We start from the raw sequence: 21679 nt of genomic DNA on the forward strand, positions 1-21679 counted from the left end.
ATTCTGACCATGGTCAAATGACTTGACTGAGCTCATTTGAGCTGTATATTGTAAAGCAGCCAGGAGCAGTGCTTCAAAGTATAAAACATGTAACTTCCTGTAGCCAGCAGGTGGCGCTGTGATTTTAAGTCATGATTTCTGTGTAGATGTCATCAGGCCGGGACTCTTGTCTTACATGTCTAGTTTGGACTCGATTGGACCATGTATGTCCGAGATACAGAACCTCGTGTTTTAATGGCGTGTAATCAAACTTTGATGCCACGCCACGGTCACACCGTGTGATGAAATCAAATATACCAAGGTAGTTTATATCTCCATCTTGTTTAGATGACACTCACCTCAATATGAAGTTGATCTGATGAAAGCCGTACGACAAGTACGTCAAAGTAAAAATGTGGAAAATGGCCATAGCTAGATCAACAAAATAAAACAAGAAATTAGCTAGCCAGAAAAGAAGCTAGCTAGCTAACAGCTAGTTACTATTGTACATATTCTCTTTCTCACTAGTAATGGATTGTAAAATAAGACTTATAATGCATATCAGATGTGCAAAAGCAGCTGTGAAATGTATGAAAAGGTGTTCCGTGGTGAATACAGTATACTGTATGGGTCATATTGACCCATGTGTGTAAAAGTGATGTAGAAATACAGTGTTTGTTCATAAAGTAAGAAAGAGAAACGGAAAATAATGATTTGTGGCATCAAAAAACAAGATATATAATTAATTCTTTGAATATTAAATGATAAAAGTGTACAAACACCAGGTTGATTATGGTAGAGAAAGCAGCTACTAACTATGACAGTGATTCATAGTTAGTAGCTGCTGAAGAATTTCAGCAGATAATTTAAAGTCTGTCTTGAAAAGTGCAATGGATTAAAGTATGTACAAACACACCTGATGAGGCTGTGAGAATATAATCTAAACCTACCTATCTGATTCACCTCTGAAAGAAATATCACTGAGAATAAAAGCTATACTGATCTGCTTTAACTTATTGTGGGTTGGCCTAATTTAAGTTCACTTTCTTCTTTCAATTCGTCAATCATGCTTCCAAGACGAAGCTACCGTTGACTTGTGAAATGATGCACATAGTTACAACAGTAACAACCAACTTTTTGTTGGAGCACAGAGAGAGTGCAGATACAACAAATCCCTACTCAGTGAGGCTACATCTTCTTTCTACTTCAGCTCAGAGGAATAACACATAGAGGAACAACTGCTAACGCTTTAGAGCAACGGTGAAACAAGAATAGGTTGTGCATCATTGCAGGGTGGGCAGTAGCATCACATGAACACAACAAAACAAGATAAAACATTTCTTACAATCATATTTTTACATGTTTGGATAGATCAAGTATTTTTGAGTATAGTATTAAAAAAGAGAAACGTTTTAAGAACAATACAAAATCTCAAGAAGCTAAAATGACTCTAAACTAATTTTCTTATATATTTTTTTCGTTTGAGTGTTTTAATCAGTGTGATGGAAATCAGAATCAGAATTCGTTTTATTGCCAAGTATATTTACACATACAGGAAATTGCCATGGTGTGGTTGGTGCCTTTGGACATAAAAACAACAAATCGGACATAAAACAACAATATATACAGAAAAAAAACACAACAGGTTATGTTATGGGCACGTGCGGTGCTAAGGTGCAGTGATTGATTCCGGGATAGTGCCAATAATATATAAGTTATAAGTTATGTGCGGGGGGGGGCAGAGTCAGTGTGATGCAGGGGGCTTGTTTGTGAGCCCCACTGCCATGGGGAAAAAACTGTTCAGGTGGCGCGAGGTTTTGGTCTTGATGGCCCGGAACCTTTTTCCAGATGGGAGTCTCTGGAATAGGTGGTGGCCGGGATGGGAAGGATCAGCAATGATCTTGCCTGCTCTCTTCCTGGTCCTGGAGTGGAACAGGTGTAGGAGAGCCGGCAGGTCACAGCCGATGACCTTCTCAGCTGACCGAATGATCCGCTGCAGTCTGCCCTTGTCCTTGGCAGTGGAGGCAGCGAACCAGACGGTGATTGATGCAGTGAGGATGGACTCAATGATGGCCGTGTAGAACTCGACCATCACTTTCTGCGGCATGTTGAATTTCTTCAGTTGCCGCAGGAAGAACATCCTCTGCTGGGCCTTCTTGATGATGGTGGTGATGTTCTCAGCCCACCTCAGGTCCTGTGCAATTATAGTCCCCAGGAATCTGAAAGACTCCACTGTTTTAACTGGGGAGTCGCACATGGTGAGGGGGGCGGTTTGGGCTGGGCTCCTCCTGAAGTCTGCTATCATCTCTACAGTTTTCAGCTTGAGGAATCCATCTTGAGGTTTGAAAATAATGAAATTCCCAGACTGGAGTTGCCTTTGAGTCTTTTTAATAGTAAGCTCTGCAGAGTTTACACAACAAACACGAGTGCTCAAAATGGAACTGGCCCCAAGTTCACAAAAGCCAGAACTTATACAAAGAGGAGTTTCATAAAACAATATGAAAAAAAGACATGAAATCATCATCTGTGTCTATCTGCTGTGTCTGTCCGCTGTAGCAAACTCCCTGTTTGTCAAGGTCACAGCAGTGAGACACCTGGTCAGTTGAATTTTCTGTTACATCAGTCAACTTAAATTGCAGCCTAAAAATATTAATTTGTTTTCAAACTGCCTGTTCAAATAGTCTCTATTAATGGTGCAGTTTCATTATCCATTCGGAGTCTGTCCAGGTTTGTTCTACTGGACTAGATACCGCTAGTTGGCGCAGTAAAAGTGTTGAGATTCTTGAACTGCAAGGCCGACGTGTTCTTCATAGTTTACGGGTTCCACTTCTTGTCAGTTGGAGCCTAGTGCCTTTTTGGGTGTGAACATTTCCTTCAGGGGATTCTCTAAATTCCATCCTTGCCTTATGGTGAATTTATAACTCATCCAAAGAGATGAGGAAACAGTGATATCAGATCATCGCTGGCTGCATCATGGGGACTGCAAACAGAGAAATGGAATAATATTACGAAGAAAATCCTGAATATACAGTAGACCAGTAACTTCTAAACCTTTGGCTTGTGGCCTCTTAAAAAGTATCACTGTCTATTAGCACTACCTTATCATCAGTTGCATGATGCCAACTGGTTACCTCTGCCAAGGAGCTTATGGTTTTGCCCCTGGCCATTTGCTTGTTTGTTGGTTGGTTTGTGTGTTTGTCAGCAGGATTACACAAAATCTACTGAACAGATTCCTTGAGACTTGGCGGAAGGATGGGACATGGGTGAATAGAGAGCCCATTCAATGTTGGTGCAGATCTAGATAAAGGGGTGGATCCATTAACGTTTCTCCCCTTTCTATAACATTGTGTTTTTTGGACATTTTCACAGACTTCCCATGGAATATGACAAAAATCTGGCATATTGAGGGGATTGATGGGCCTGTACCCAAAATTATCCAGTAACTAAAATAAAAAGAGATAAGAGGATATTTTTATATAATTATATTATATAGATAATTATTTCTAGCAATAATTCATATAACAGTGGCAACGAACCGATATATGTGCAGACATATAGTCAACAACTACGTGCAATGTTAAGGTTAAAGTTAGTTCAACTAATACAAATAAATTAATAAAACAGTGGGGAAAAAGTCATTGAATAAATGCACTCAATATCTAGGGATGCACCGATATGGAAATTCTTGGCCGATACCGATACCGATATTTAAAACAACAATCTAGCCGATACCGATATTTGTTTATTACTTGAATAATATGAAAAACAGAAAAAGTGACAAGTGTAATTTTAGATGCCATGTTGAAATCCTTGGTGGTATTACCCCCTCTTGAAATGTCGGCTGAACATGTCTTTCTCTGAGACAGTGAAGAAATCCCACACAGCCGACGCTGCCGACATTGTCTCTGCTGTTTGTATGTAGTACCTGTTGCGCATGTGCACACCGGACCCGCATTTCTCCGCGCCGGTCAGCCCGCGATTCTCCGCTTGTTGTTGTATGTAACCCGTTCAATGTCGGGTGTCGGGGGTAAATGACGTATTCTCCAAGCAAGCCTTTAGCCCCCCCCCCCTCTCTCTTTTTATCTATATGACTGCTTGTGTGGCTGTAGTGGATGGGCAGAGGGGGACATTTAATTATGTGATTGGGAAAATTGGGAAAATTAAAACTCCAGGACAACAGAAGGGGATGCGTATTTGATCATTTATATCATATAAAATATGTCATTTATATCGTTTAAAATCATTTTTCAGTCTGTTTCCTGGCGTGATACGCTCGCTCGCACGCCGAAACCATCGGTGAAGGGCGCTGGCGCGGCGCATCGCACCATGTGAACCGCACAAAGGTTTAACAGGGGGGTGGATGGGAGGCGCCTGGCTTTCCTTGGCGCGGCGCTTCAGCGCCCGGTGTAAACCCGGCGTCAGTGTACCATAATCTGGATGCTAGATTGGCAGGCTGCAGAAAACATACCAATGAACATCGGCCAATGTTATCGGTGAAAGTCAAGTTTATTACCGATACGCCGATGGCAGTAAACGAGGCGAATATCGGCCGCTACCGATATACGGCCGATACATCGGTGCACCACTATCAATAAATAATAGTTTTTTTCCATTAAATTAAATCTATCACTAAATAAATCCTTGTTTGGATGATTGAAATCCTAAAATGTTTCCAAATACTTATTTGTCAAAATCCCAATCGAATGAACATATTTTACTCATTTGTAAATTCACCTTAAAAGTGGAGGTGAATGGAGTTGTGCTCAGGGAGGGGACGGAAAATTTAGTTGTAAAAAATCTCAATATCACTGTTTTGAGTTTATTCATCCTTTTAACTTACTAGTTCTCCTGGAGGTTTCCCATGAAGCGGAGTAATCCCAGTATGTTTTCTGGATTCACAGAAGAGCATCATATACAATATGTTGCAGACAACGTCGACCACAATGTGGCAACCATTGATGGTACTGGGACGTTCCATGGAATGGGTATAATAGCTTGTATTACACCAGGAATGCAACAAAACAAACCTGTTCCAAAGATCCAAGTGACTGCTGCAGATATTGCTGCGGTTGGTCGCATAAACATTCAGTACTTTAAGATTCCTCCTATACGTGAACCTATTGTGTATCAGCCACTGGCTCTGTTGCCAGCAGATAACAAAACATCACAGCTGGATGTTTTGTGGAAGACATCCCTACTTCTTCACTCTCAAAGGCCATCATGGTCTGGTATGATGCAGATGCTGCATCTAGGTGAACACCCTGGGAGAGCTTCAGTAACATTCCTTCCAATGATTGATCTTGATCCCAGTGATGAATCCTGCATATACTCAACATTGAGGTTTGTGGCAACTCAAGCTCTGCAGTATGATGTGACCCCTGTTCTGACGTTCGACCAACCCCTTTTCTGGAAAGCCTTGACCATTATCCAGTCTCAGCCAAGCAACAATGAACTCAGGCGAATAGGCCTCAGGCTTGGGGGATTTCACATGCAAATGAGCTTCATATTCGATTAGTGTATAGCTCATTTGCATATTACAATTCATTTTCAAAGAAACTTGTAATACAAAAAATGTTACTTTTCATGGGTACTTTCATTGTGTAAAGTTTCATTTTGATAGGAGTAAAGGAAAAAAATATCCCCATTGGGGTGTATTGTTGCCTGGCCTTATTGGCACACATCTCGGATTGATGAGAATTTAACATATTTCCTCAACTAGGATTTCTTAGGACTTTTAGTATGTTGTTCTGGACACCTCATAGAAATGATCTAAGCTGCAAAAATTTTTTTTACAATTAGTCTGTCGTAAAACGCTACTTTGCCTGGACTAAAAGGGACTTTGTTAGAACAAAGTGGTGGGGCTTCAAAAGATGAATTTCAAGTTGCAATCACCTTAGTTTTCCACTGATTGTAGAAAACACCCTCAGCACATTCATCCAGAATCGAAATCAACTCCTGGTTAACTTTTTGTCGGCTTGCCACCTCCTTCTTGTTTACAACCTGCCTCAAGTATTCTACTTTCCTGAGAAAAAAAGAGAAGCTTGCAAATTTAGACTGCATGCTTTACAAAATGTGATGTGCCTGCATGTGATGAACAGCCATGACACTTATGACACTACATACATTAAATGATGTATCCCAATGAATATCCTTGAGTGTGTGTGCTGTGACAGTGCTGTCAAGTCAAATATTAAAATTTTCCAATACTCTCATTTAGCCTATGCCCAAAAATGTCGATCAAAAGACATTCACATCATTTTCGGAGATAGTATGTATTCAATTTCCTTATTATTAGAAAATATTGACATGCTAATATCTTAAACTAAGATGATGGCCATGGTAAAGATTTTACCTCCTTGGAATCACCATGTTAACATTAAACTGGAAGAGCCACAGTGTCTGAAAACAGCCACTGTATGTAAACCTTTAAAGGGGACATAGCATGCAAATTCCACTTTGTTAGTGCTTCTACAGGTTAATGTGGGTATCTGGCATGTCTACCAACCCAAAAACTCTGGGGAAAAAACACTTGCGCGTTTTGTTATAGTTCCTCTAAGTCAGAAACGTCATGCTTGAGCGACTCGATTGAGCTTCCTGGGTTTTGTGTCGTAACAAGGTACTGGAAGTCTCCCTACATGACCTTGGCCCACCCCCCCGTCCCCCCACACTCGTTATGCCGGGTTTACACCGGAGGCAGCGAGGCAGCGCAGCGCCGTTCCCAAGCACGCAGCCGCCTGGCTGTTCACACGGGACGAGCATTTCTCCGCTGGTCAGCCCGCGATTCACTCACATGTGGCATTTGTCTGGATCGTTGGGACTGGGAGGCTGCAGCAGCTGCTCGGGCGCGACCGCTCACTCTCCCGTGCGTGAGCTGGAATTTGTGTCAGCGCCACACAGCCAGCAGTGTGGAAGACTTCCGCAGTGTTCAGCTCTACTGTAACCCCCGAACCCCGACATTCAACAGGTACAACAACAAGCGGAGAAAGCAGAATCGCGGGCTGACCTTATATATACAGTCTATGGGGCTGACCAGCGCGGAGAAATGCTCGTCCCGTGTGAACAGCCAGGCGGCTGCGCACTTGAGAACGGCGCTGCGCTGCCTCGCAGCGGTCTTCCACACAGCCAGCAGTGTGGAAGACTTCCGCAGTGTTCAGCGCTACTGTACGCCGGGTTACAGTAGTTACGCCGGGGTACACCGGACGCGGAAGCGCCGCTGCGAGGCAGCGCAGCGCCGTTCTCCAGCACGCAGCCGCCTGGCTGTTCACACGGGATGTGCATTTCTCCGCGCTGGTCAGCCCCATAGACTGTATATATAAGGTCAGCCCGCGATTCTGCTTTCTCCGCTTGTTGTTGTACCCGTTGAATGTCGGGGTTCGGGGGTAAATGATGGTCTTCATAGCCCCCCCCCACCTCTCTTTCTCTCTCTGTCTGTCTGCTTGTGTGCTTGTAGTGGATGGGCTGTTTTAGACAGGGTAAAAAGGGTGCTGTTTTAAATGATCCTTGTGGTATTTTGACCAAAGTATGTTACAGACATTTCATTAAGACCCCAAGGAACCATATCAACTTGTGGTAAAATGGGCATGCTATGTCCCCTTTAAGTCAGCACTGTGCTAGCTCTAAAACATAAATCTGCAGCATCTGAATAATCTGAGATAACTGGCTATGACAAAAGAGATTTTACTTTGTGCTGGTCCAGAAGAAGGGATGACTCAAGCACTCCTCCACTCTGGGTCTGTTCTGTGGTTCTTTATCGATCATCCTCTCGATGAGATCCTTTGCCACCACATCTTGAACGTGGTCCAACGTATACTTCCCCTCTAGAATGTTTGACATAAGCTTCCAGCGTTCACCACCAAAAGGATGGTGTCCACTGGAGAGGATGAAATAAATCAGCATTCCTGCCACCTGAAAAGTCAGCAAAGCAGTTTAATCAACAAAATATTTAGTTTCACTTAATCATAAAGAGAATACATGCAACACAAATACTAACCTGTATATCTGTGCTCGATTTGTATCGTATGTTACCATCTTCTTTTAAACTCTCTGTGGCCATCCAGCCTACTGTTCCTGCACTGCATGTGTGACATAGACTGTATATATAATGGACGTAGGGTCCGTGACGTCACCCGTTGGTTTCTGAAGAGTGAAAATTAAGCTAGTAGTAGGCGTTCACCCGTTCAGCCATCTTGCCGGTGCTGACTCCTCCTAGTTCCTGGCTAACCAATAAATGGGCAAAGAGGAGGAGCGCGAGTGAAGACTGACAGCTGAGCCACGCCCGCAGAGCTCAACGTTACCTGGTTAGCTCAGGCTAAGGAGCTAGGCTACATGCTACCCGCGGCTGCTAACCGGCTAGCGCTGCGGTGTTGTTGCTTCAGGATGGTCGCGATGTTTACAACAAACTCACTAGAGGTAAGTAACCTTGAAACTACACAACAACAAAACCTATTGCTTTATCTATTATCATAATCATTTGCTTACATGCCTCAAGTGGTTTTTAATATGTAATTGTTATAAAAGGTACCGTTTATTTAACAGATTGAAGCAAATTAACTACACTACTACAGTCGTGTTTGGTTGTGACTTGATTTTAATAAGTTAATATGAATACGCTACATGTGTAAGTTGCATGTGATAGTAACTATATGTTTCACAAATGTTGTGATACATGCTGGTATAACCACCATTACTATTGCCACCTTGTTTATTTAGCCTGTTATGGAATTTACAGTGAATTAGACAGTTTAGATATGATTATAATCTCCACACACCACTGTTGGTTCTCATATTTATTATATAATTATGTTTTCACACAGAGAAGTGGAGGGACTTGATGTGGACTGTTATCAACAGCTCTGTGGGAGATTATCACCTTGAATATTACAGATGAGGTAGAAAGACATTTGATCTATTTGTACAATGTTTTATTTCTTTCAGTACATTACATTTCATTTAGCTGATGCTTTATCCAAAGCGACTTACAATATGTGCATTTAACCATGAGGGTACAAACCCAGAGCCCAGTACATTGGTTCTGTCTGAAATCTGTGGAGCTTCCACCTGCTGAACACAGAATAAACTGTAAGAACCAGTCTTTGCTGGAACATACACAACATAAAACATCCTTTATAGTGAGTTTCTTCTTTACATTAGATGAAGCACTGCAGCACCTGATGTCCTCAGCATCCACTGTGGCAGCAGCAACATGGTGGAGATCAGCAGCTTCAGGCTGGTCAACATGAGGACGACCTGCACCAGCTTCATCTGCACAACACTTCATGTTTTCCTCCCTTAACTAAAGATGGCCTGCAACTGTTTAGAGTTGGCAGTCATTGCTAAGTGTCATGGATAATAGAGTTAATTTCTATATTCATTATGGTTGGTTAAAAAAATGAACACTTATCAGAACAATGTTTATCTTTTACTTTCTGATTTGATACACTTTAGATAAAAACCCAGTGTTTTATTTTTCTTCTTTGCCATAAGAGACAGAACACAGTCAGCACAGCTGTGTCCTTCAGGCTTGTCCGTCACTAATAAAATGACAGGAAACATAAAAGTATGGCATTATTGTAGAGGAAGTGTTACTTATGAACAAAGTTTGTATCCTTATTTTCTGTGGATATTCAACTATGTATTTGAATATGGTTTTGGATTAAACAGTGCACTACCAAGACAATGAATGTACAGTATGGAGTTCTTCCACATTAATAGTATTGCATTTATAATTTAATGCATTATGTATTATGTGCAATACTTTGCTTTGATTGTTTGTAAGTTATGAAAACAGGTCTGTACCTGGAGTCAGTGTTGAAGTGATGACCCTCAGTGTTCAGTCTGGTTGGATTCCAGTTGTGTCTCATGTTGGACATCCACAGGTGCAGGCTGTCTGAGTCACCTAGAGGAACATTCAACACAAATACACAGATATGTAAAGTCATACATGTGCCAGTTTAACTCCTTAACAGACTTTTACATGGTAAAAATAAAAGTTTATTACTTCAAAGTTCATCAGATCATAATCATTTCAGCTTAGGAAATAGGTGGTGGACATCAGCCTCAGGTTCTCTATGTGACTGTCTATTCTAGTAAAGTTACACTTCCTATAATTTATTTATGTGACAGAAAAATACATTATTCTGCATGTCCACTTATTTAACACAATAATTCAGTAAAGTCTGCCTAAGATTAACGATGTAAAAACTGAATGTAGCCGACAGGTTTAGTTTTCACTAACACGTTACAACACATCAACACCAATACTCTGAATAAAGAGCTTTAGGAGACGTAATGCTACTTTAAACAGCTGCTCTTAAAATGCAGATGTGACTTTAAATACTCACGTTTCAGTTGATCACAGTAAATCTGTTTCTGCAGAATAATAATCTGTGTAATGTAGTCAAGTCAAATGGGTTGGCGAGTGAAACAACTTTACATAACATTAGATATCTTACGTGGTGGAGCTTATTCTCCAAACACACACAGTCGCCTGTCTCGGTTCATGTCGGTAATAACTCCCGTACGGTCCCGTTAGCATCGCCATTACTGCTGGTATCTTGCCTGCAGGCTAGCGGAGCTAAGCTAACAAGCCAGGTACAGAGACACCGATACCTGCTCATCACTACTAACACTAACACATACATAAAATAAACTTTACTTACCACAGAAACGGGAGCGCAGACGTCTTTAAGTTCTCCGTCCGGGGAACAAGCCGAACATCAAACCGTATTATTCATCCGATATGTGAGTGAAACCTCTCCACAGACTCAGGTCCTGTTCGGTGACGGGGGTTAGCCTGTTAGCCTGTTAGCTCAGGTGAAGCCGAGCAGGCAACAGGCTAGGAGCTGGAGTCGCGAGCTAACGGTGACGTCACCTGTCCATCAAGTGATAATTATTCATAATATCAAACCTCTATATAATTTAAACGAGTGAGTTAGAAAAAAATTCACCCCCCTCAGAGTTGTCATGAAGGAAGAACTAAGTGATTGAGACTAAAACCGTTTTTTGAACCATGCTGTAAACAGGTTTAATTCTGCTCTAAAGTCGGGCTTTTTAACATGGGAGTCAATGGGAATTGACTCCTTCTTGGAGCCAGCCTCAAGTGGCCACCCAGTGAACTGCAGCTTTTTGCACTTCCGTATTGGCCTCATCGCTCAGCCCGGGATGTTGCCCCTTGGTACACACCAGAGAGAACACTGTTGCGTCAAAGAGAACACACACATCCAAGATAACTAAGCAGCTAGTCTGACATCATAGCACCAGGCTTTCCAACAAGCCACGCCCCCAAATATTGACTGTTGCTATAGCAGCGGTAGCTACCTTGGGAAGCCATGGGTTCTTTTGACTTCATGTGACTCTGCACCGCACTGATTTAACGTGATGCATGCTGGTTAGAAATTTTGTCTGACTTTTACCAGCGCTGCAAAACATCACCATGTCACATGACCTTAAAATATTGTGGGAGCGAGTCAGCTGCAATCAGACCGTGCAGTTGTTCTCCTTCAGCTGCAGCACCTGGGTGCATAAAAAAGTACATAAAATGACGGAAACTATCGTTGTTAAACTTTATTCAACATTCAACGGCCGCAGTAAACACCAGAACATGTGCAAACTGCATCATCATTATAACATCTGTCAAAACCACGCATGTTCACAGTAAGACAAGCTGGAGGGTTTTACTTTACATTTCTTCTTCACCCCTTTAAAAGTCCTCTCATAATTTGTCATTAGGGTACAGATTTTATTGCTGCAGCCGGAGGAACTGTACTGTGATCACTCTGCAAGGACTCGGCAAGGAGCTGCCTTTGGGCAATCAAAAACACACATTCATTTTTTAACATCTGCTGTGGAGAAAGAGTCACTTTGCTGAAAATCTTTGTTCAAAAGCCTTCAAATGTCGCAGGCAACGACAATTAAAATGGAAATGGGAATCTGTGGGGGACTAAAGACTAAAACTTATCCAAGTTACACACTTTCATTCTGGTAATCTGGGAACAAGATTCTTGATTAAAAAGGTTTGGAGAAGGCGTTGCACAGTCTGGAGAAGAACCTGCTGATGGCGCTGGATCTTGATGGTGGTGTCACAAGCAGATCTTTGACGACAGAGACAATATATTTGTCCAGTGTTGGGTCTTCCATTTCCAATTCTAACAGCACACTTACAACCCCGTGCCACTTTTTGCAGATTTTTTTGAAAACGGCTTTGTCAAGTTGTTTCATCATTTTTGGGGTGATCTCAAAATCTTCATCCTTGATTTCGACCCATATGTTTTCGAGTAGACGCTCGATGATGGTGTTTGGTGATCTGAGAGTGTTCGACAACTTTGCTTTAGCAAAGATCCTCGAAACCAGCTTCAGAACAATTATCCTGATGGGTAATTTCCTTCCTTCCACTGTTGGTTCTTGCTCTTCTCTGTATTCTTCACTGAATTCGGGAGTGGTCACCTTGCTTTCTGAGCCAGACCCGTTACCAGGTGCCGAAGGCAGACTGGCCCCACCGATCGGGCCCTCTGACACAGCTTTTTCTAAACTATGTGTTATCACCGTGGAAGTGAGAGTTTCTGACTGTGTGTGAAGCCACCACCTCATTACTCCAAGGAAACACCACACAATGGCAAGGATGTCAGCTGATATTATAGCACGTGGCGGACAAACCGTTATGCTTGTGCACCGTGGTTGTGAGGCTTTTGGTCGTGAGGTCATCTTAAATCTCATCCTATCTATGTGATTGTTTAGGATATTATTCAGCTCGTTGGTTAACTCGAGGGTTTCACCACTGAAAATATCATCCATCCATTGAGACCCATTCTGCCCCTGCTGTATCTCACCAACTGCTGTTGGAAGCAGAGCGTCAATATCACTCGTAACAGATTGCATTGACTGCCTACCCAAAACCTTGTCAAAGGCCGGGTTGTAAAGGCTGTCAAAGTATTTGTTATTCAATCTGCCCACAATACGACAAATGGACGCTTGGGCAAACTGCTTTGCAGCGATTGTCCTAATCCTTTCAGACACTTTCTTCAGAGAGGGTGTGCTCTGGGCTGTTTCTGGATCATCTTTGTTTTGCGACATGATTTCATCCACAATCACCTCAGCAACGTCATCTGCAACATTCTTAATCTCCAGAGTGGAGCCAGATTCCAACTGATCATAATCATAGTCGGATATTTCATCGTTAGTAGATTCTGTGTATTGAGAGACCTCCTCCTTAATGATCTCCTGGACAGTTGTGGATGTTGCAGACAGAAGACTTTCCCTGTCTTCTGAGATTGTCTTCTGGGATGAGGATGATGACTGACTGTCATCTTCATTGACCAGTTGGTAGACCTTCTTTTTGCTCTTAGAAGGTGCACACATACGTTTCAGATTCCTCATGAGTCCCTTGATCATTTTGCCGGCCTGTTGAATCATACCTTGTAGTCTTTTTGGAGGTGTGACACGAGGAGTAGTTGCCTTCACACTGTCCACACCCATGGAAAGGACAGAGTTGACACACTCTGCAATCTCTTTAGCAGTCAACTGGGTCAAATTCTCTGAACTTACAAGATTGATTTCATCTGGAACGTCAAGAGCCTGAGCAAAAACCTGAGGAAGTGTGTTGCCCAAAGAGCAAATCACACTCTTCTCAGACACAGGCACAGCTGTGCTCTCAAGATCCTTTAGGATGGATTGTGTCATCAAAATGACAATTTCCAGCAGTTTCTCTCCGAGTATGGTCATTGTGGCCACATCAGGTTTGCCTTTTTTCGAAAGATTCCATTGTTCTGATGTCATGCCTTGGAAAAAGGACGTCACAATGGGCAGAATGCTGTCGATGTCCATCTTCATGTTTCTGATATTGTTTTTCAATACTTCTCTTATTGGCTTAGTTTTTAAAAATCGTACTATTCCTGTCGGAAGTGCTCTCTCTGTTCTCTGTGTACTACCCCTACCATACACTGATCAACTAGGACAAAGGAGATATCAGAAATGAGATTATAGCACACACCAAAGGGAACACACACACCAAAGAGAACTTGGTGCTAAAGCCTGGTGCTATGATGTCAGACTAGCTGCTTAGTTCTCTTTGATGTGTGTGTGTACTGAATGTAGCCGACAGGTTTAGTTTTCACTAACACGTTACAACACATCAACACCAATACTCTGAATAAAGAGCTTTAGGAGACGTAATGCTACTTTAAACAGCTGCTCTTAAAATGCAGATGTGACTTTAAATACTCACGTTTCAGTTGATCACAGTAAATCTGTTTCTGCAGAATAATAATCTGTGTAACGTAGTCAAGTCAAATGGGTTGGCGAGTGAAACAACTTTACATAACATTAGATATCTTACGTGGTGGAGCTTATTCTCCAAACACACACAGCCGCCTGTCTCGGTTCATGTCGGTAATAACTCCCGTACGGTCCCGTTAGCATCGCCATTACTGCTGGTATCTTGCCTGCAGGCTAGCGGAGCTAAGCTAACAAGCCAGGTACAGAGACACCGATACCTGCTCATCACTACTAACACTAACACATACATAAAATAAACTTTACTTACCACAGAAACGGGAGCGCAGACGTCTTTAAGTTCTCCGTCCGGGGAACAAGCCGAACATCAAACCGTATTATTCATCCGATATGTGAGTGAAACCTCTCCACAGACTCAGGTCCTGTTCGGTGAAGGGGGTTAGCCTGTTAGCCTGTTAGCTCAGGTGAAGCCGAGCAGGCAACAGGCTAGGAGCTGGAGTCGCGAGCTAACGGTGACGTCACCTGTCCATCAAGTGATAATTATTCATAATATCAAACCTCTATATAATTTAAACGAGTGAGTTAGAAAAAAATTCACCCCCCTCAGAGTTGTCATGAAGGAAGAACTAAGTGATTGAGACTAAAACCGTTTTTTGAACCAGGCTGTAAACAGGTTTAATTCTGCTCTAAAGTCGGGCTTTTTAACATGGGAGTCAATGGGAATTGACTCCTTCTTGGAGCCAGCCTCAAGTGGCCACCCAGTGAACTGCAGCTTTTTGCACTTCCGTATTGGCCTCATCGCTCAGCCCGGGATGTTGCCCCTTGGTGTGTGATAAGTACTTTGGTCTTTTGACAAAAGTCTGCTCATGCCAAAACCAGCTAATCTTGTCCTTCCGTTCACATCTGTGAGATAAATGGAGTAGATTGATGCAGTGAAAATAAATCTGTTGGACCACATAAATTCAAATATTGAGTGAATTTTCTTTTGTTATGCTTCGTAAGCATGTTGACGATGTTTTTAACACGTGATGGATGGTGGCATAGACATAGAAGGTCCCGAAGAAGATGTCAACTTGGAAAGACAAGATCCAATTAGCTTTTGACCATGAGGGCCGACGCTGGTGTCTCTAAATAAAAGCATGCATTTTACGCAGTTGAATTTATACATAATATTCTACATCCTGATGCTCTACCCTGATGCCACCCATCACCTGAATGCTTCGGACATTTTCCTGTTCTCTGACCTGACATGTCTGACACGAATAATCTCCTGTCTGTATGTGAAAGGCAAAGTCTGTAGAATGTCAGGACTCAGTTGTCCTGACATTGTCCAGAGTTAATGTTTGAAAACAGCTTCAGTGAATTACATTGTTCTATATATTTGTCTCCTTTACTTACCGATCAAAACATTTTGTGGTGTGAGATCTCGGTGGAGAATTTGTGGCTCTTGACAATGAAGTGTCCTTAAACTGTGAAGGACGTCAGAGACAAGTACCTCTGGACGCAGACTGCCATCATTGCTTCTGATATATTCTTCCAGGGTGTATTCACAAAGTTGAAGACAAAGATATCCAAAGTGCTCATCTTCTGCAAAGTCAACACATTTCACAACACAGCTATCGTACAGTTTTGGATGTCGCAGAAGTAACTCCTCATTCTTCAGCACTTGATAGTTGGTTTTAGACATTCTCTTAATTGCAATTTCATAGCCATCACTTCCTCTCAGCCCCAAGAAGACCTCAGCACCATCGCTCCCATTCGCTATGCGAAAGTCAACATCATTGATGTAAGCAATGCTCCCAATTCTGGTGACTTTACTTTCATCAGTATTTAAGCAGTGTACAAGCCTCTCTAATTTTTCCCTCCACCTCTTGCTAATTGGTAGCCAGTTGTGTGTTCCCGATGCTTCACCCTGGAACTGCTGGATCAGTTGAAGCACTGCAAACTTCATCATTTGGGTCTTGGGTCTTTTCTGGCTTCTTCTTCTTCTTCTTTTTCCTTGCCCCTTCACACTCCCCGTTTAGTTTGCTCAAATGAGCTTTCAGTCGTCTGAGCACTTCTTTCAGCTCGGCATTCATTGTCATATCTGCAGATGCCAGTATGTCCTCTGGCACTGATGTTATCCCCGCTGATGTAAAGATGCTAACAGCATGTTCAACAGACAGCAAGTTTCCAACTATGCCATACGTGTAGACTCGGATGTCAGCGGAGTATTGATCCCTGACAAAAGGAGCAACTGTCCTGCACAACTTCTCAATAAAACTGGGCTGCCAGCCATTTGTGACTTGTGTTTTCTGTGTTATCACATATAGTGTTGACTGAACAGCTTCTAACAGCTTAATATCAGGTCTCTCTTTGTAGCTAAGTCTTTCCAATAGTTGTGGGATGATAACCAGTGCTTGCTCAACTGGTATCTGCTCCATTGTGCAAAAGACTGCATGTAAACTCTTTATCGAACAATGTACATGTTCCTGATGAATCTTTGGAAGGCGACTCACTGCCCCTGTAATGAAGGAGTTCAAATTTCCAGTTTCTTTCAGCCATTTGATGCTTTCTCTGCGGTATTTGTCTTCATCTTTCCCAGTAACAGAAAAGAGAATTTCAATCATGGTCAGATGAGTCTGAGGATCAACCCATAGCATACGACTGTCAAAAGTTCTAAACACTTCTTCTGGTTTTTGTCCGTGTAGCACAGCAATTTTCAGTTCCACAAAATCCCTTAATTTGGAGCAAAGTTCATCTCCACTGGAAGCCAACCTAAAAGTTGTCTGAGGTATTTTATGATTAAAAGAATGATTTTCAGGTTTAGTCGAATGTATCAAGTTTACCGGTGCACCAGCAGAGAGGAGCTCTTTCATGACATCATCCCTGTCAAAAATGCCAGCTATTTGCAGAGGTGTGATTGGCTGTGGAAACCGTCCGTTTGGATCAGCGCCTGCATCAAGTAATATCCTTGCACAAATTGCCGGTGCGTTGTACAGTCCAAGGTAATGCAAAGGTGTCAAGATCTTTTGGGAAAGGGCATTTGGATCGCCATTCTCCTTTAGAAGGTAAATGCCAATATCCCTCTTTTGATATACAACAGCAGCAATCAGTGGGGTTATAAAATCACCCAACTCAGTGCAGGGGAACAGTTCATCAATGTCATTGTCCCTCAGTAATTTTTTGAGACTCTTGAGGTCCATTTCCCACCACTGTATTAAGATGGATTACCTCCCCCAAGGAGGTTATGATTTGGTTGCTGGGTTAGTTGGTCAGCAGGATTATGCACAAACTACTTAGCGGTTTTCCACGAAATTTGGTGGAAGGATGTGACAGGTCAAGAAAAAACAATTAAATTCAGGCACAGATTTCTTTAACATTGCAAGACAGAATTTTTTTTGACATTTTCCCCAATTTCCCAGGATCTTGATGAAAAAAACAATCCGGTCTAGTTAGGGGACTGGTATCAAGGACCGTGTGCAACTTGGTGCAGTTTGACTGAATTTAAGCGGACAGTTTGGCCTTGGCATAGGTACACGTTCTATTGAGAGCCATTTCAGTTCAAAACTGAGAACAATTACATCAGAAAGTGGCTACATGGATGCAAGCCCTTCCCTCAGTTTAACAAACCGTTCCCCTGGTTTAACAAACTGTGCCCTCAGTTTAACAAACCACTTGACGCATGTAAGCATATGTAGTATGATTATGATACATCAGGGGTGTCCAAACTTTTTGCAAAGAGGGCCAGATTTGATAAAGTGAAGATGCCCGGGGGAACAATAGTTCCTTCTGATGTTTTTTAACCACAAAAGTTGCATGCAAATATACACTGCTATAGAACAATAAATAAATAAATAAAAATTCATTGTCACAATTATCTTTATTTTTCAAATGGTAATGTTATTCTGTATGCTATACAGACTCACTGTGCTGTACCTTGTGTACTGCAATGACGGGAAGGACACGACATGACAGGTACTGCAGACAATGGCTGCAGCTCGCTTTAATGCCCAAAACATTTATATCTGGAGAGTCAGATAACATTGAACTGTATGGAATACATTACATTTCCATGAGTTAGATAAAAATCTTTGCCTCATGGTCATTTTAAACAGGAGTTCAAAACACTCAATTTCAGATTGATCAAGAAACCGATAACTTGCTGACACTAATGTGAAGGGTGATGTTGAGATCTGAATTTCACTAAAGAGGGCAGGTCTGGTTTGAGGGCAGTGGTTGAGATGCGTAAAATGTCACGTAAGTGGGAGTCACTCAGTCTTGACCTCAATCGGTTCTTGTTTAAGTTCATGACAGAGAATGTCTGCTCACACAAATATGTTGAGCCGAATAAGCTCAGCATTTTCTTAGCAAATGTTCGCATTTCTAGAAATCTGCCTTTATCCAGCTGCCCGTAAAAGTCAACAAGAGAAAGCTGCAGGTGTTTGGCGCGCCACTCATCGTCACACTGCAGTTCAATGAGCTCCAGCTGCAGCTGTGGAGGAGCGTCATCAGGGTCCACGGAGAAGGGAGAAGAGAAAAGAGAAAAGCAACATGTCCTTTTCAATAAATGGAGCGACGCCGGCGAGCTAGTTCTGGCAGGCAACTCGAGCTGCGCTGTTTCAATCGTGTGACACTCATCATGTGACATACATCATGTGACACACTTCATGTGACATACATCATGTGACATACTTCACTCACCACTACCATCTACAGTACTCATCCACCTCATTAGGCGGTCTATTTAAGCAGAGGGAATTCCCATCCCTCTCTCTGCTTCCTAACTACTACGCAGTATCACAGACAATTGTCTCAGCGTTCCAGCATACCTACTTATGAGATTGTTATCCTACCTCCTGGTTCTGTCGATCGCCATGTCTCTTGCCATCTCTGATTCTGAGTTTGAGGCTCAGTCCTCAGAGGAAGACGTCGGACTCATCCCTGAAACCCAGGTTCCCTCCGTCGAGGTTCAATCCGAGAACGATTCTGACACCCAATGTCAGCGCCGAAGCTCCCGCGTCACCCGCAAACGTCTCGCCGGGTGGCCCATTCACCGCATTTTGGAAGAATTGTATGTTCGTAAGATTTCAGTTCCAGCTGGCCTCAACCACGAGGAACTCTTCAATTACCTTTTGACTCAAGATAATCCGACTGATGACGCGCACCGCAGCTCAAACGCCGAGAATCCAGTCAGCGCTCCTCCAAAAGGTAAAGGCAAAGCTCCAGCAAAGAAGCGCGGTGCTCCACCATCCTCTCTTAAAACCGCCGACAATATACCATCAAAAAAGCAGAAGACACCAGAACACGGTCCATCCGCCGAAGCATCCATCCTGTCCACTCTACGAGAAATGAAATCGTCTCTAAACGTTATAAATACAAGAATTCAAACTTTAGAAGTAAACGTCGCCTTCCCCATGGGCAATGCAAATAATCCCGGACCATCCTCGGCTACTTCCTGGCCGGCGCAAGCGTGCGTACTTCCGACTGACGTCACACCTCAAAGGACATTGGGAACTGCAGTTCCAGCCCCAACCGTGGGCACCAAGTTCTTCCCTCCAGCAGCAGCAATTTCTGATTCCCTCAGGAACCACATTCTAACAGGTAATCTGTCACATCATTCTGCATACACTTATAAACAGGGAGGAGAGAAGAATTAAATAAACAAATAAATAAAAGGGGTACACTCAGTGAGTAAATGATGCCACTCCCATTTTGTTGTTTGTTTTGGCAGGCCATGATGTTAATCTTGTGAAGATAATATTATCTGGTTCGGAAACTGCTGATAAGAGATACGTGGATTGTGGGGAGTTTTCCGTTGTTTTAAAAGACAGCGACCCCAGACTGTCAAAAACACTAACCTTGGCTGAATTCAACGTTGCCTTCGGTATCTTCAGAGACACTATATGTGAGGTTTATCCACTACGGAGAGAGGAACTTGATACCTATCTAGCCATTATTTCAGAAAAACGTCTCATCATCGACCTCTCAGCTCCTCACAATTCTACAATTCCCAGTATAAACAGCCTAATTCCCAAAGAACCCTTTTCTTTATTCTACGCTGCCATCGACAACGCAATACAGATGATTAAGTTAGCAGGTGTCGGTGCATGGCTAGGAAAGGCCGACATTACCGATGCCTTCAAAGTCCTTCCACTTCACCCCTCTCAATGGCACCTTTTTTGTATTAAATGGAATTCAAAGTTTTATTATTCCGTCAAATTGACATTCGGTTGCCGCAGTAGCCCCTCCATTTTTAACACTCTCTCAGAAGCACTATGCTGGATTCTTTACAACTCGTACAAACTCCCGTTCGTCCTACATCTTTTGGACAATTTCCTAGTCATAGACTTTCCCTCATCACCACCAGCTCGCAACATCTCTGCAATTAGGAACCTTTTCAGCGAGTTAGGTGTTCCTCTCTCAGAAGAGAAAACAATAGGCCCGTCCACCCACCTGGATTTTCTCGGTATAACCCTTGACAGCTTACTCATGCAGGCATCTCTGCCACAAGAAAAAATTGTCTCGCATCAGAGCAGCTATTAAATTCCGGTCGACTAATGCCATTATCACTAAAAGAGATCTTTTATCTCTGTTAGGCCACCCGAATTTCGCGATGCGCATAATTCCACATGGTCACTCGTTCATATCCCGCTTAATTGAATTGGCTTATTCCGTCCAAAATCTAAATGATCTGGTGGTTCTAGATGAAGGTTGTCAAGCAGATCTGCGCTTCTGGTCCTTGTTATGCGAAGAATGGAATGGTATTTCATTCTTTTATAATGACTTTGTGGAATCTTCAGATTCCATCCAGTTCTTTACCGATGCCGCCCCTTCTGTTGGTTTTGGGGGATTTTATAATAACGAATGGTTCGCAGATGTCTGGCCAACTGAAATCCATTGCCTCAATGACGAATCCAAATCCACAGCCCTTTATGAGCTCTACCTCATCGTCGTGGCTTGCACTCTATGGGGAAAAAGTTGGGCTAGGAAACAAATTACCGTATTCTGTGACAATGCAGCAACGGTAGAAATCATCAATAAGGGCTGCTCAAAAACACTCCAAAACGGATAGATTTAGTCAAGGCACTCTAATTTACATTGCAAAAAATAATACTTCTTTCTGCCCCTTCTCTTCCATGACAATTTCTGCATCACCGCTTCCAAACCCATCGATTGGCACCTCTCTTCACCATCGATGGCCGCAAACCCATGACGAGATCCTGGTTTTCTACTATGCTTCATGATCTGGTCCGGAGCTGTGGCCTACCACCCGAACATTACTCTCCTCACTCATTAAGAATTGGTGCAGCGACGACTGCAGCTCTACATCTGCCTGCCGCCACTCTTAAATCCCTGGGCCGCTGGTCATCCTCTGCATACCAACGCTACGTCAGGTTCCAAAAGATCATGAGTTCCTGCCCCCTTGAGCCTGAATAATGTGTATATCTGTTCCGATGTAAAATCCTATTCATTGCAAATCTGGCGGTTGCTG

The 21679-nt window shown here is 42.7% G+C and overlaps 2 protein-coding genes across 5 annotated transcripts; one reads left to right on the forward strand and one right to left on the reverse strand.

The window, feature by feature from the left end:
• Positions 1 to 5553: 5553 nt before the first annotated feature.
• On the reverse strand, positions 5554 to 17381 carry LOC117759519 (serine/threonine-protein kinase ppk4-like). Of its 4 annotated transcripts, none has more exons than XM_034581694.1 (4): positions 15604 to 17381; positions 7970 to 8051; positions 7661 to 7884; positions 5554 to 6001 (listed from the first exon to the last, which is right to left on the reverse strand). In XM_034581694.1, the coding sequence occupies exons 2-4, from the start codon at positions 8030 to 8032 to the stop codon at positions 5857 to 5859; spliced, it is 432 nt and encodes a 143-aa protein (XP_034437585.1). In that variant the 5' UTR covers positions 8033 to 8051; positions 15604 to 17381; the 3' UTR covers positions 5554 to 5856. The 4 variants fall into 3 exon arrangements, 1 of the variants encoding a protein (XP_034437585.1); XR_004613494.1 differs by lacking the exons at positions 5554 to 6001; positions 7661 to 7884; positions 7970 to 8051 and adding an exon at positions 15060 to 15108; XR_004613495.1 differs by lacking the exons at positions 5554 to 6001; positions 7661 to 7884; positions 7970 to 8051 and adding an exon at positions 15203 to 15277.
• Positions 17382 to 18907: 1526 nt separating this feature from the next.
• Positions 18908 to 21259, forward strand: LOC117759380. The gene is given in 3 exon segments (XM_034581464.1): positions 18908 to 19788; positions 19919 to 20706; positions 20708 to 21259. Coding segments are annotated over 3 exon segments (2106 nt in total). The 5' UTR covers positions 18908 to 19022.
• Positions 21260 to 21679: the final 420 nt, after the last annotated feature.

The sequence above is a fragment of the Hippoglossus hippoglossus genome, chromosome 3 (genome assembly GCF_009819705.1).
Source record: "Hippoglossus hippoglossus isolate fHipHip1 chromosome 3, fHipHip1.pri, whole genome shotgun sequence".
Classification (NCBI taxonomy): Eukaryota; Metazoa; Chordata; class Actinopteri; order Pleuronectiformes; family Pleuronectidae; genus Hippoglossus; species Hippoglossus hippoglossus.

Bases quoted from the DNA above. Each gene is read 5' to 3' on its own strand.
- LOC117759519 (XM_034581694.1), bottom strand. From the start codon at position 8,032: ATGGCCACAGAGAGTTTAAAAGAAGATGGTAACATACGATACAAATCG. The intron at 7,885-7,969 runs GTTAGTATTTGT...CTGACTTTTCAG, and splicing joins AATCGAGCACAGATATACAG to GTGGCAGGAATGCTGATTTA. The intron at 6,002-7,660 runs GTAAAATCTCTT...TTTTTTTCTCAG, and splicing joins TTCTTCTGGACCAGCACAAA to GAAAGTAGAATACTTGAGGC.